The sequence below is a fragment of the Hipposideros armiger genome, unplaced genomic scaffold (genome assembly GCF_001890085.2).
Source record: "Hipposideros armiger isolate ML-2016 unplaced genomic scaffold, ASM189008v1 scaffold_707, whole genome shotgun sequence".
Lineage (NCBI taxonomy): Eukaryota > Metazoa > Chordata > Mammalia > Chiroptera > Hipposideridae > Hipposideros > Hipposideros armiger.
In genome coordinates, this window is record NW_017732057.1 from 615,278 (window position 1) to 629,192 (window position 13,915).

The window sequence follows — 13,915 nt, forward strand, 5'->3', positions numbered from 1 at the left end:
GGAGACCTAGGCTTTCATTCCCTTTGCACCACTCAACATCATATGACCATGGACAAACCCTAAGCTGGGTGCCTTCACCTGTTTTTCTCATCTGCCCTTTATAAGAACCTGGTGAGATGGGTGTTGGTTTCTCCATTATGTAGATGATGAAACTAAGCAGCAGATAGGACAATCCAACTCTAATGCCCATGCTCCTTTCACTTCACCCAAATTAGTACTTGTAATATTTACTCTAAATCCAATTTACATGTGTGAGCCAGCAATCATTTAGCGATGTCTTATGAAAATCAATTTCCATTATGTTCTCGATTGGGCCTATACGCTATCCCAATGGTGTGTGGAATATGCACTATTCAGAGCACAGATTTTGAAGCTAGTCTTCCTGGATCAAAATGGTATCAATTTTAGGACTTCAAAAATTTATAATATGTTTCTAGAATTTTAGGCAAAATATATAACTCCTCTAAGCTTCTGTTTCCCCATCTGTAAAAGAGTGTAAAAATAGAATTTTTGTGACGATTAAATGCATTAATATACGTAGAACACTTAGAAGCAATTGCTGAAATGTGCTGGCATATAGTAAACACTCATTAAATATTAGCTGTTATTAACATTTTATATGTATTTACATATAATGTTTATGTGAGAGATTGTGTAGTATAGTATGAGGAGAGTCCAGTATAGCTGTTCATATATGTTCTAAATTGCTTTGTAGTACTTTTTGCTTTCTTTACAATGGCTACCCTCATTTGTGCCAGGGATTTTATGTGCATAATCTAATTTAGTCCACCTATCACCAGTGCTACTGAAATAGCTATTTATATCACAATATACAAAATAAAAAACTGAGACTTAGAGATATTTAAAATCATGCATTTGACTAGAACAAAATTAGAATGTAGACTGTCAGACTCAAATGACAAAATATTTGTTACCTACCATGGTTACGTTCTTTTCTTCAAGACTTAATAGCACCAAAAAAAGGAAAGGGACATCTCGTGTACACCCCACATGACCCAGCAGACTATATGTATACCTACAGAGTATACCTACAACAGGGTATATGTCAATAAATGCTTGTTGTAGGATTGAATTCAGAGGGTCGCTTCTTATCTTCCACTATGTATGCTCTTTATATCTACAATTCCAGGAGTTCTAGGGTCTATCTGAAAACCCACATTTTTCATTTCACTGATTTTTTTCAAATGATTCTTTCTTGAAAAACATGGCCACTATCTATGTCACATATACTACGGAAAATGTCCAGGAGAGTCATTAAACATTTTGCCTGATACCGGTATTCTAATTATTTCCTTGGGATTTTCAAAGAAGAATCATGACTTCCAATAATTTCATAATGAAGTGTAAGAATATCCAACTAAACAAAGTTACTGGTGGCAGCAGTCCCTATAATGACATCAATATGCAGACCTTCTTGCCTGTAACCACTATTCTCTCCACACTACCCTTGCTAACTCCAGTTGGACACTCCAAGGGAAAAAAAGTAATCATTGGTTCCCAAGTTGGGTAGATGAAAAGCATTTTAGCAGATGTAGTCATTCTTCTGGACTAATGGAAGACAAATGCAGGTTTGATTTGGGGACTTCCCAGAAACCTGGGATTTTGAAAGGCCTTAGCCTGTCTCTCTGGCCAATAGAATAATACCTGGCTGGCTGTGGAGACAGCGCACTGATGCATATCAGCCACGCTTTATACAGTGCTTATCACAGGCCAGGAATTGTGCTAATTGTGTTATGCAAATTATCTCATGTGTCATCAACTTTGCAACCTAAGTGTTATTATTATTGCCAGTGTACAGATGAGGAAACAGATATTCAGAGAGTTTAAATTAAGGGCAAGGAATTAATAAGTAGCAAGGTTAGCATTTGCACCCAGTTTTCTGTAATAGAAAGCACATGATTTTACAAAGTTTTAGGCTTTCTCTGTGTCGCCTTTTCAGCGTACCTAAAATTCCCCGTACGTACCTTCTCGCTCTCTCTTCCCGCCTCGCTTCCTCCCACAGTTATTGGCCCACGTCCATGCATATCCCCACATCCAGCCTTACAAGGTTACTTACTTCCTCCAGTCTCCACCGGTTAAAAAGTTTATTGTAATTTCCTGGGTGGCCTACAAATCTGTAAAAAGCCATTTTAGTTCGTTAGCATTTATGTGGGGTTGACTGAAGAGCAACTACTAATGCATCACAACAAGTGCATGTGTGGGTAGGTATAATTGTTCACTGGGGCTACCTGTCCCCAGACTGTTGACTCAGGCCATGCTCACACATCAAAATACCTGACTTAAAAAGGGAAAAGTGATGTGTGAATTCAATACCAATGGGTTGAGATGGTACAGACAAACCAACCGAATGAAATTGTTCTTTTTCACCTGTAGAGTTTTAATGTCTGTTGACCTAGATAATGAATATTAATATAACATGCTGAATTATTTAGCTTTAAATGTCTCTAGCTTCAGTATGCTTCCATGGCACTGGCTGGGCTGTTAAGCATATAGCAAACCAAAACCAGTAGTTGAATATGTTTCTTTTTTGTATTTTGCAGGAGGTAAGGAAAAAAAATTAACATGGTAGGTAAAAGTTTCCACACTGAGAAACTATAACCTAGGGTTACACACAAATTATCTTCTTATTTAACAAAACCATTACTGATGACAGGACAGTCATAATTCAACCCAAGTATGGCACAGGGGCTTTTTGTTTTTAATGCCTACTTTAATTGGTCGTGGCAGCAGAAGGCACGGTACTGAGAAGTCTTTTGATTAAAAACATACGTGAAGACTGACCAGCACCATTTTCCAAGGCATGGGATAAGAGAGTGCCACTTTGCTAACAAATTGGCAATGAACTGTTGACAATCCTTTTCACTCTGCAAAGATAATGTGTGTGAAGTTACTTACCTCCCCAAAAAGAAAGCAATATAGAAGATAGAACTGTTTAAATTGACAAACTGGAAGAGGAACATCTTCAGGGCAAAGCTGTTTTCCCATTCAGATTCTGTCCGAGGATATTCTAAAAGGAACATAGGGTGAGTTTACATAGATGCAGTGAATGACAAGAAATGTGGATTATAGAATCAGACACTCCATGTTCAAGCTCCGGTTCAGTCGTTTACTAGTTCTATGAGGCACTCAATGAGTTCTAGTATCTTCCTCAGTAAAACATGAATAATAATATCCACTCTACAGAGTTGATGGAAGGATCCAATGGGATAATTTTCAGACTTTCCCCACAGCTATGAAAAGATGATGCCTGTGATATAAAGATTTTCAGGGTTCTGTGTTTTTGTCATTTAGAAGGTAACCATAAATACTGAATCAGTCCTCCACCCAAACTGGCTATGCTCAATTATAGGGACCTAAATTGTCCAGAGTTCCTTGAAGAGCAAATATTTTGTGTGGAATGGTAAACAGAAAGGAGGGCTACATCAGTGTTCTTAGCTTTACACCTAACTGCTGTTAACCTCAGGCAGGTCCTCTTCACGTTTTTTTGCAATCAGTTTTATCAACTACGAGATGAGAAATGTAGACAAGTTGATTTGAAGAGCCTGGTCAATTCTCATATCATATAGTTCTATGACTCTTAAAACAAAACAAAATAAAAAAGAAAACAAAATAAACTGATGAGAGAGATTCAATGAAGATGGCAGCATGTACTGCAGTCTCTGATCCTACGCAGTATACAAATGACAGAAAATACATATGCACATCTAATATATATTTTAATATAATTTAGGAATTCAAGAAAGATAGAAAGTTAGATAGGATCAAATTTAAGAGAACGATAGGACAAAATATATGCATGAACCAATCACAGAATAAAGAGGAAGCAGGTCCAGGGGAACTCCCAGTGAAAAAGGGGTAGGTTCCAGAAATAGGAGGGGCTTGTGGGGGACGCAAAAGAGCAACTGATTGGGGGGCATCAGTGAGAGCCATCAGGAGAGCTGACATTTCCTCACCGGAGTGCTTAGGTGCTCCTGGTCCTTAGCACAAATACTGTTCTGTTTCCTACTGTTAACTATGGTCCCCCAAATTACTTTCTTAGGTTGGCCTCCATCATGGCTAAGAGTACTTTAAAAGCAAATGAATATAAGGAATCAGAGCTAGATGAAAGCTTTGAGACAACCTACTTCAAGTGCTTCATTACCCATCTGAGAAACTATAGGTCAGAGGGATTAAAGAATGAAACACTATTCCCATTTATTGAGCACTTGTCATGCAGCAGGTAGTCATTCTACAATAATGATGAAACAGGAACTATTATCATTCTCATTTTACCAATGAGAAAACTGAGACTCAAAAAAAAAAAAAAGGAGGAGGAGCGAAGAGAAGAGAAGGAGAGGGCGTGGAGGGGAAGAAAGAATGGAGAGAGAAAACTTGCTCATCGTCACATAATGTCCAAGCGATATAATCCTTTAACTCCAGAGCATGTTCTTCCCTCCATACAATGTTCCTTCTATTATCACTTGTCTTTGTAACTACATTACAGAAGAAGTAACACAATGGAGTGATAGTTACTCCACCATAGTTAAGTGGAGTTTGTCATATATGCATTTCAATTCTACTTAGTTAACTTAATTATTATGGTGTTCTAATCCATAAAATAAGGATCTTACTGTCATTGGATTGTGATGACAATAAAACAAAATAATGAATGAGAAGTGTTTAGTACAGTGCATGGGGTCTGGTGAGTCCTCAAACAATAAAAGATCGCTGTTTAAATAGCTCTGTAATAAAAATTCTGTCCCCCAAACTAGGGGACCCAAATTCAAGTTAAAATATAGAAAAAAAATATTTTCTGACACACAAGGTCTCAAGAAATTTACTTTCCAGGTAGCAAAACAAGGAATAACGCCAAGGCAGATGATGCCACAGGATCCCAAAAGGAACATCAAACTGAGAAATAAAGGCAAAGAAATTCCCAGAGTGCTGGAGAACGGAAGTGGAGATGCAGCTGACCACAAGCTTAAAGGGTAGCCATTGAGATTAAAGCAGACAGTGGGTTCAGGGAGGATAGCTCTGAGTTGAAAATGAGTAGAATAATTCATATTTTAAAAATGTATTTAGAGAGAATTTAGAGTTGGGGCAGAAAGTCTGTGATAAATTAAGAAAAGTATGTAGAGGAGCCAGCCGAGTGGCTCAGTTGGTTAAGAGTGCGAGCTCTGAGCAACAGCGTCACCAGTTTGATTCCCACATGGGCCAGTGAGCTGCGCCCGTGCTGAAGTGCTGCTGAATTGCCAACAGGTGGCAGGATGACTCAGCTGGTGAGAGCATGTGCTCCTAACAAGGTTCGACTCCCACATGGGATGGTGGGTTACGCCCACCCACAACTAAGATTGAACATGGCACCTTGAGCTGAGTGGCCCCGAGCTGCCGGATGGCGACTGGACTTGGAGCTGAGCTTGCTGCGCCCTCCACAGCTGAGATTGAAGGACAACAACTTGGCTCTTCCCCTTCCCTAATTCCCCAATAAAATCTTAAAAAAAAAAAGAAAAAAGGAAAAAGAAAAGTATGTAGAAAATTAAGCAACATGTGCTATTATTAGCCTCATTAAAATATAAAGGTTGTATAAGAAAGAAAACAATCACATACATCATGCCTTGGATATGAAAATAGCTATATAGACACAATGATTTGAACACTAATTATTAATTCGGCTAAAAACGCTGATATAACTAGTTTGGAAGGAGGAGAAACAACAGTTGTGCATAACAAGTGATGGACGGGGAGTGTGTGAAGACCAGACACTGCAGGAAACATTAGGACCTAAGTTCTTGGCTTTTTAATGATAAGGCAATAAATTCCTAAAGTTGAAACCTCCAAGAATGGCAGAAGAAGCATGTTATTTAGAAACAAGATGGGGAAGAGCAGAAGGAATCAATTAAACTGTTAAAACGTCGTCCCTCAGGGACACAGAAAATAATAATGGGTAATGTGGCAAATAACAAGATTTCATTCTAAAGCTCTTAATACTAATTTGCCTTTTAAATTGTGTACATGTAGTAAAATACTTTGACAAAGTAAATGCTGGAGGGGAAAAAACAAAGAACTGAAAAGCTAAGGGAAAAAAAGCACTCTAATGTAGGAAGGACTAGGTTTGTTAATTTTTAGTAAGGAGACTTTGTAACAACATATACCTTCCCTCTCTATGGTCATGAGATGCAGTCCAGCATTCTCTGCCATCTCTTCCATTTTTATTGATAATTATATAACCAAAGTTGATATTAAAAATACTAATGTACATAAAGCAACTAAAGACTGATATGCCCATAGGGTATTCTTTTAGCAAGGAGTGAAGTAAGAAAAATGGACTTACCTAAATTAGTGAGAAGGTAGGCAATTTTTTCATAAGCCTGTAATAAGAGAGAACATAGTTATTATCATTGTTTTCTTTGGAAAAGGCTGTTATCTGCACTGTTCAAAGAAACATCTAAAGTGTAGTCTACAAAGTGGCTACATTGTTAATTAAGTAGAAGTGTGTTTTAAATCTTATTGTGTAGAGCTTTATAGATATACACAAAATGCATATAATATAAATATGTTGTAACTCGTATACAGACACATTTGATTTCTGTAATAACAAAGTTTTTTTCTGGTACCTGTCTTTGTTTCCAGTTTATAAATCAAGGAAATGAGGCTGGAAAAAAAAAACCCAGGGTCATTCAACTAGTCAATGGCTGGGATTTGAGTACCAAATTTCATGATTGTTAAAATGGACTTATAATTAAATTTTGATTATTTTAGCCCATATTTTTTCTCCTAAATTGAACATTGATTTAAGGATGCCCTGATCCACCTGTTTTGAAAGCTTAAAACATGTGTATTCTTTGATTATTAGCTGTCATGAAAATAAGTGGTATAAACCTGAAAGACACTAGTCTATAATTTCGATAACAAAAATATTTTGACCAAATGAAATATTCAAGATGCTAGGATATTAGAATAAAATATTTAAAATCTATTCCAATAACATATTTTAAATGTCTTTTAGGCATTAGGTAAAGACCTAGCAATACAAAAATGAAGAAGCTATAGCCCCTGCTCCTAAGAAGCTTACACCCTGACAGTGGGCGAAAGGCATGCTCTAAGCACTGTAACAGAAAAAGGATATTCACTAGAGGGATTGTTTAATTCTACCAGGAGAATCTGATAAGAAGGGAGAACAGGTAAGCCCAAGCACTTTGTAAAAGGAATAAACACAAAGAGATTATTCAATTCCAGATATGGGAGTGAAAAAAAAAAACTTTATGGAGGAATTGATCTTTAACTGGAATTTTCAAAGATGAAGACATATTCTTCAAGGAGACAAACGAAAATATGGCAGATAGAGGAAACACTGTGAACCAAGAGACAGGGTGTGAAATAGAAGAATGCCAGGGAGCAAACAGGAGTGACTTTGTGGCTGTGTAGCCTGACAGAGAGGGAGCGAGACACCACTTTAGACAAGAATAGAAAGGAAAACTGGTTTCAAATAACAGAGGGCCTCCCGTGCCATACTAATGAATTTAGAATTTTTATCAGAGGCAATGGTTTCAAGTACAAAATAAAATGATCAAATGTACAATTCAGAAAGCTCTTCCAATAGCAGTGTGCACGGGAAATGGAAAGAGTTGAAAACTGGAGACAGGAAGACTAGCCAGTGAGAAGTCTACTGCACCAGTCCAAATAGAAATGGTGAGTAACTGAACTAAGGAAATAGAAGAAGTGAGGATGCTGAACAGGGACTGGGTAAGAGAGATATTACAGAAGCAAAATTCAAGTTCCTGAGATGATGAAGGATATAAAAGAAATGCATGAAGAATGACTAAAGGTTTCTGGCTGTGTATATTAAACATGAAAAGTTCCTTATTTAAAAAAAATGTTTGACAAACTATTTTTTCATGCCTATGTGTCATAATTTTATGCATAAGGATGATAGCTGAAAAACATATTGGATTAATAGAATATTTTGACTAGGTCAAGTCCCTCATTTGCAGACTATGGTAGCACAGGGATCAGTAAGCTATTAAGAAAAAAAAGCACATTTTTATTAGCTGTGTATTGTGCGTTGGTTCAAAAATAACAAGAAGTAGCATTTAGTTTTTTAGGTGAATCTTTTTGCTGGCATATTTTTCAGGAGTCTGGCATTTTGATATTAATGGTTTTAATCTGTATTTATTTAAGCCCTTAAAATAATCCAGTGTGTTCAAGGGAATCAGAAATGCTGTTTAATAATCTGTGTAGTGCCTTAACATCCTGAGTAGGGAGGGGATGGAGAAGCTAAAAGGGCATTATTGTTTTATACTGATTACATCTGAGGAATATAACATTCCTTTCACATTTGTTGAGTTGGTTTCGTAGTTCACTTCCTTTATGCTAAATCCATTTTAAAATCTCCTGAGTTAGTTGCAAGGGCAAGGAAGAAGTATTGATGGTCTAGTCCACTTCCAATAATCCCTGTATCTTTGCACTAAAATGCCCAACAAGTAGAAATACACATTTAGAAAAAGTCAGTCCTATCTTGTCTCAGCAACTATGGATGATTGTTTTATAGCGCTAGGCAGTTACATGGGCTCTTGTTTTATTAATAATTAAGTAGAGCGAGTGGAATTTTGAGGATCTCAAAAGATTGCTTTTATGATGAAAACAATACAATCCTCACCTCCCTATGGAAATATTTCTACAAGTAGAGATACACTCTATCCAGTTCAGCCATTCTTATCTAAAAAATGCAGTGCTTTGAAAAGAAAGACTACATTAAGCCTCATCTTACATATAAACTTCGTGAGAATAAGTTGTACGTGAACCTCATGAGAGAGAGGACTGTATGTATGAGGGTCAATTGTGATTCTAGGGAAGTGGGTAATAGAGGCCAGGGATTGAGGTGGAGTAGAGTCAGAGTTTCAAGGAGTGGTGATTAAGAAGCACAACTGGAATAATATAAAACTAGTCTGGTATACCAATGGAAACTTCAGCCAAATTTCAATTTTTGAGATATCAGTGATAATAAGAAGAACTCTTTCATAAGGAAAATATTTGAGGCTAAAAGCTCCTACTTTTTTCAAATGCTGATCTGATCACAAGTTCTTCAGTTTAACTGAAAAGAACTGGGTAGGAACTAAGGATTGAACACTGGATCTAGAGGTTCTGTTCCTGGAGCTGTCATGCTTGCCTTCCCAACCAAAAATTAACCACCTTTGGCTTCTTCATTTTCCTTGTCTGTAAAACATTTTCCATCTTCAAAAATATTAGACCAGTTCATTAATTCACTTAAGATGTTTTTGAAGATCAATGGGTCTTTGGAACAAATTGCCACATAAACACAAGAACACAGAGCACTCTTTTGAAGGCAATAGTAATTGATGGGTGGGTAGGGAATACATAAACATGAACCATTAACTTAGATTACCTCCAATGGGTACAATTAGTTTATTGTAGGAAGAAGAGGTGAGTTGCATTTTAGGTTGAGACAAGTGACTTTTGTTAACATTTTTAATGTTTCTATGCTGTCAATAGTTTATCGATTTTATAATTCAAAGCTAAAAAAGGTAAAAATAATAGACTTTAAAAAGAGAAAATAAAACTAAGACATTAAAAGGAATGATGAAGACTAGTGAAAATTAACATAGTGGGTATGACTTCTGCATGAACTGATTAAACAGCTCAAATTTTCTTATCTTTTAGACATATTTGATAGAAAGACATAATACAACAACTTACATGTGCATCTTTTTCTTTCCATAGACAATGCTGAGTGTTTAAAGATTTGTGAATGAGTAATAGATAACATTGAAAGAAAAAAAGAGTGAAAAATTATAAATAAATGCAGATGAAGTCTGAAGAAATTTAAAGAGACCAAAGAAAGATCATCAGCATTTCTATACTGTGGATTGAAGGGAAATAATTGAAATCTATTATTTAAAAATGAGAAAAATGGGGGAAATAAAAAAAAATGTTGGTATCTTTCAAGAAAGCCAATAGGAGTATAGACAGACTTATAAAGAGAAATAACATTTTAAAGTATTAAAGAGAAGAAAATAGGAAGAAAGCTAAAATTTAATGAACACCTTGCATATACTAGAACAGATCTCATTTAATCTTTCAATTCTTCTATGTATTTATCACCTGCATTTGGAAGACCAAAAAATTAAAGTTCAAAGATGTTATGTGGGGTAGCCAGGTTCATACAGGTCAAGGAGCAAATCTCTCTTTGCCTGGGTCCAATGCCCCCTCTGCTTTTTATCAGGACACCATGTGGAGGAACTGATAATGCAAACTGATGCAAGACTGGGCAGTTTTAGGGGGTCAGGGGAGAGGAGGAGAGCAGAAAAGAGAACAGAGAAACTGTGGGTGTATGTGTGTGTGTGGTGTGTTGGAATGTTGCTAGCTGCTGATAAACTTTTCCTTTATTTGTTTAAATTTAAAAAGTGGCACAAAGTTGCTACCTAGGTGGCTGTGGTTCTATGGGTGACTCATATAAACTACATTCTATTTCTAATTTGCTCTGAATTTACATCATGGTAGAATGTTTTAAATTTTTTTTCTGATTATAAATCAAAATCTACATGTAGGGATAAATATTTGAATAAATAGAAAAAAGTTATATTGAATAAAATATTATTCCACTACAGAGAGAGAACCACTGTTAACATTTTATTGTCATTCCTCAAAGTTTGAAAATGCAGGTGTGTCCCAGTGGCAATGAAGTGAAACCATATATCATTTTTTTTTTAAAGATTTTTTTTATTGGGGAATTGGGGGGATGGGAACAGTGCTGGGGAATTGGGGAAAGGGGAACAGACAAGTTGCTGTCGTTTTGTTCTTCAATCTAGTTGTGGAGGATGTTGCTTCACTGGCCCAAGTTGGCACCATCATTGCGCTCTTCCCTGGCGAGGCAGATCAGTCGCCGGCTTCTGGACGGCCGCTCACTGCGGCTGCTGGCCGCTCACGCTGGCTGCTGGCCACACACGGTAGCCCATGGCAATCCACTGCCACAGGGACTGCAGCCCACGCCGTCGCCGGCGACTCACGGCAGCCCAGCTCCAGGTTGAGCTGTTGTTCAGCATCTTAGCTGTGGAGGGCAGTGTCACTGGCCCTCATATGTGGGATCCGAACCGGGGCCCTCTGGCATCCCAAGCGAGTTCTTAACCATCGCGCCACTCGGCCGGCCCCATATATCATTTTTATGTAACTTCACGTCATGTCATAAATAATATTAAAATAGCTGTTTAATTGGTTATATGATACTCCACTATATATAATTTGAATTAATATTCTTTTACTTTTTTGTCATTTATGGGATCTCTTTCCCATTTTTGCTACTCTAAATAACAATACAATAAAAAACCTTTCTACACTATTCTTGGACTACCATTACTGATGATTTCTTTAAAATATCGGATATTAATATTTTATACAAATTACAAATATTTTATATTTGTAATTCTTAGTTTTAAATGGAATATAAGATTATAGAAAATTTAGAAAATGCAAAACATATGTTTAACATTAGAAAATATGTAAAGAAAATAAAAATCACCTATACTTTTCAGGGGTAACTCCTGATTACATTTTAATGTACACTTGCACTTTTATCTATGTAGCTACAAGTGCTCTTAAGTTTGATTTTTGATAATATTTTTGCCAGTTATATTTTTAAAATCAAGGTTATGTTTACCCAAGAAGCACTATATCTTTGTCTAAATTCTGAATTCATTCACACAATGGGAAATTATCTTTTATTTAAAATTGTAAAGAATGTCTTTTTGATACAGTGTCTTAGGTGAGATAGTTACTAGTATGTAATGCTTATTTTTAAATTTCTTTCATGGTTGAAAATCTACTCAGTATATCTTCTTTTACATGTAGGAGTTTGACCATTTCATTTTTTTCCCCAGAGAGCTTTTTTTCCTTAGGAGTTTAAAATTTTATCAGCATAGTAATTACATAGTAATATATTATAATATTTTAATGTCTTTTGCATCCATAAATGTATTTGATAAGGTGATTGGTGGCTAATCACCTATCAAGTACCCACACTGATGGCTCCCCACTGTCCACAGGGTAAAAGAAAAGATGACATACAAATTCATTACATGCTTCTCCAGATCTCCACAGCTAGGCACTGATCTACTTTTCTAATCTCATTTTCTTCAGTCTTCCATAAACGTGTTTCACAGACACTTCTCACCATTTCCTCAGGGCAAAGAACATACACTTCTGTGCCTCTGTATATCTGTGCATTGAATTTCTTCAAATGACAATCCACTTTCTGCCCTTTCTTGGCTCTTCAGAGTAAGTACCCTCTGTTTTTCCCTTTGAATCTTCTGATCCACTATCACAACCCCACCGCCCCATTTCCGGTGCAATTGGTAGCTTCTTTCTCATCTTACTCATGACTTCTTGTGCTTCAAGAGTGATGCAGTCTTTATTGTACCTTGAGTCCTATTTATCCACTAGACAACAAGACAAGACCCTGGATAATAGCACTATGACCAGTCATTTGTATGTATACTAACCAAAGATAAGAAATGGAGTTAAATTTAAGATCAGGCTGGTTGACTGCTAGTGTTACCTAGAAATAAACACATCAACTACTTAGCAGTCCTTTTCTTCAGATAATGGGGCCGACCACAACAACCTGTCTACTGGAAAATTGTCATAATATATTAATTTTGTCAGAAACAAGATCTTTCACGATTGGCCATGAGAGAGTATTATCATAACATAAAAACCTACAATGTCTATGCTATGAGTGGCTTCTCCTTCAAAGTGGTGACTTTGTTCAACGTGCAACTTATACTACCCTATATCTATTACAACACAAGCCTCAGTTTTACATTGCATTTTTTTTTAGTATTTATTGTTCACTTTAATCTATGAGCCAAGGGAATAAATTAAAATACTGCATAAATTAAAATATTGCATGACTTGTTTGGAAATATTGTAAACAATATTCTCTTTCTATGAATTAAAATGGACCTGAAGAGAGCAGACTCTGGTAATATATATTAACGGTCATTTTTGTATTAAAACCTACTCCATTGTTACAGTGACTGTTCACTTTTCTTTTAAGGTGTCCTCTGATTATTTTGAAGTTAAATAGCAAATGGTCCTAAACCTCTCCAGGCTAAACATGTAACATCAGTGTCAATCCACATTTGGGACCAAATGCTTATAACCTTTACATAATATCAACGTTGTTATTTGTGTGCTGCTCATCAGTCGACGTGAATTATGTCATGATGGAAATATACGAGCACTAGCACTTACTACATGCATGATTTGGGGCAGGTTATTTGAACTTTCCACATCTCAGTTTCCTCATTTACATAATGGAGAGAATATTGGCCTTGTGATGTTATTGGAAGAATTAAGGATATTATCCTAAATGTGCCAATCAGTGCGTACTGTTTTCAGAGAAAACAGAACCCCATCCATAGACCTTGCTGAAGAGGTACACCTCAGCCTAACGCTGCTCTCTTAGCCACAGACATTTGGCACACAAATCGAACAGTATATGTGATGTTGAACCAATCACATGCTCTCTGTGAGAAATTAGCACATTAAAATCCTGGATGATCTAACTTAAATAAACTGCAGAAACCTGACCTACATAGTCATGTAGTTAGAGCCAAAGAAGATAACAAAAGCATAGAAATGTCACAGCACACTGGACTATGAGAGAAAGACAGGTAATAGTCATGCAGAGGTAAGTTATCTTCTTGATGGAATACAGCAGACATGCAAACAGAAGCAATAACAAAAGAAGAAAGAAAAAAGGAAGAAAGGAAGGCAGGGAGGGAGGAAAAAGCAAGTAAGGAAGGGGAGACAGTGATATATACATATATATATATATATATATATATATATATATATAGAGAGAGAGAGAGAGAGAGAGAGAGAGAGAGAGAGAGAGAGA

At 36.5% G+C, this 13,915-nt stretch overlaps 1 protein-coding gene across 2 annotated transcripts in view; it reads right to left on the bottom strand.

Moving 5' to 3' along the window:
• The window catches only part of ANO3 (anoctamin 3), a 257,121-nt gene that overhangs the window by 20,822 nt on the left and 222,384 nt on the right, over positions 1-13,915 (bottom strand). For both annotated transcript variants that reach the window (XM_019627091.1, XM_019627092.1), the window contains 3 exons: positions 6,332-6,368; positions 2,917-3,028; positions 2,078-2,135 (listed from right to left, as the gene is read on the bottom strand). In XM_019627091.1, the coding sequence (XP_019482636.1) occupies positions 2,078-2,135; positions 2,917-3,028; positions 6,332-6,368 (207 nt within the window). The remainder of the gene's footprint in view (positions 1-2,077; positions 2,136-2,916; positions 3,029-6,331; positions 6,369-13,915) is intronic.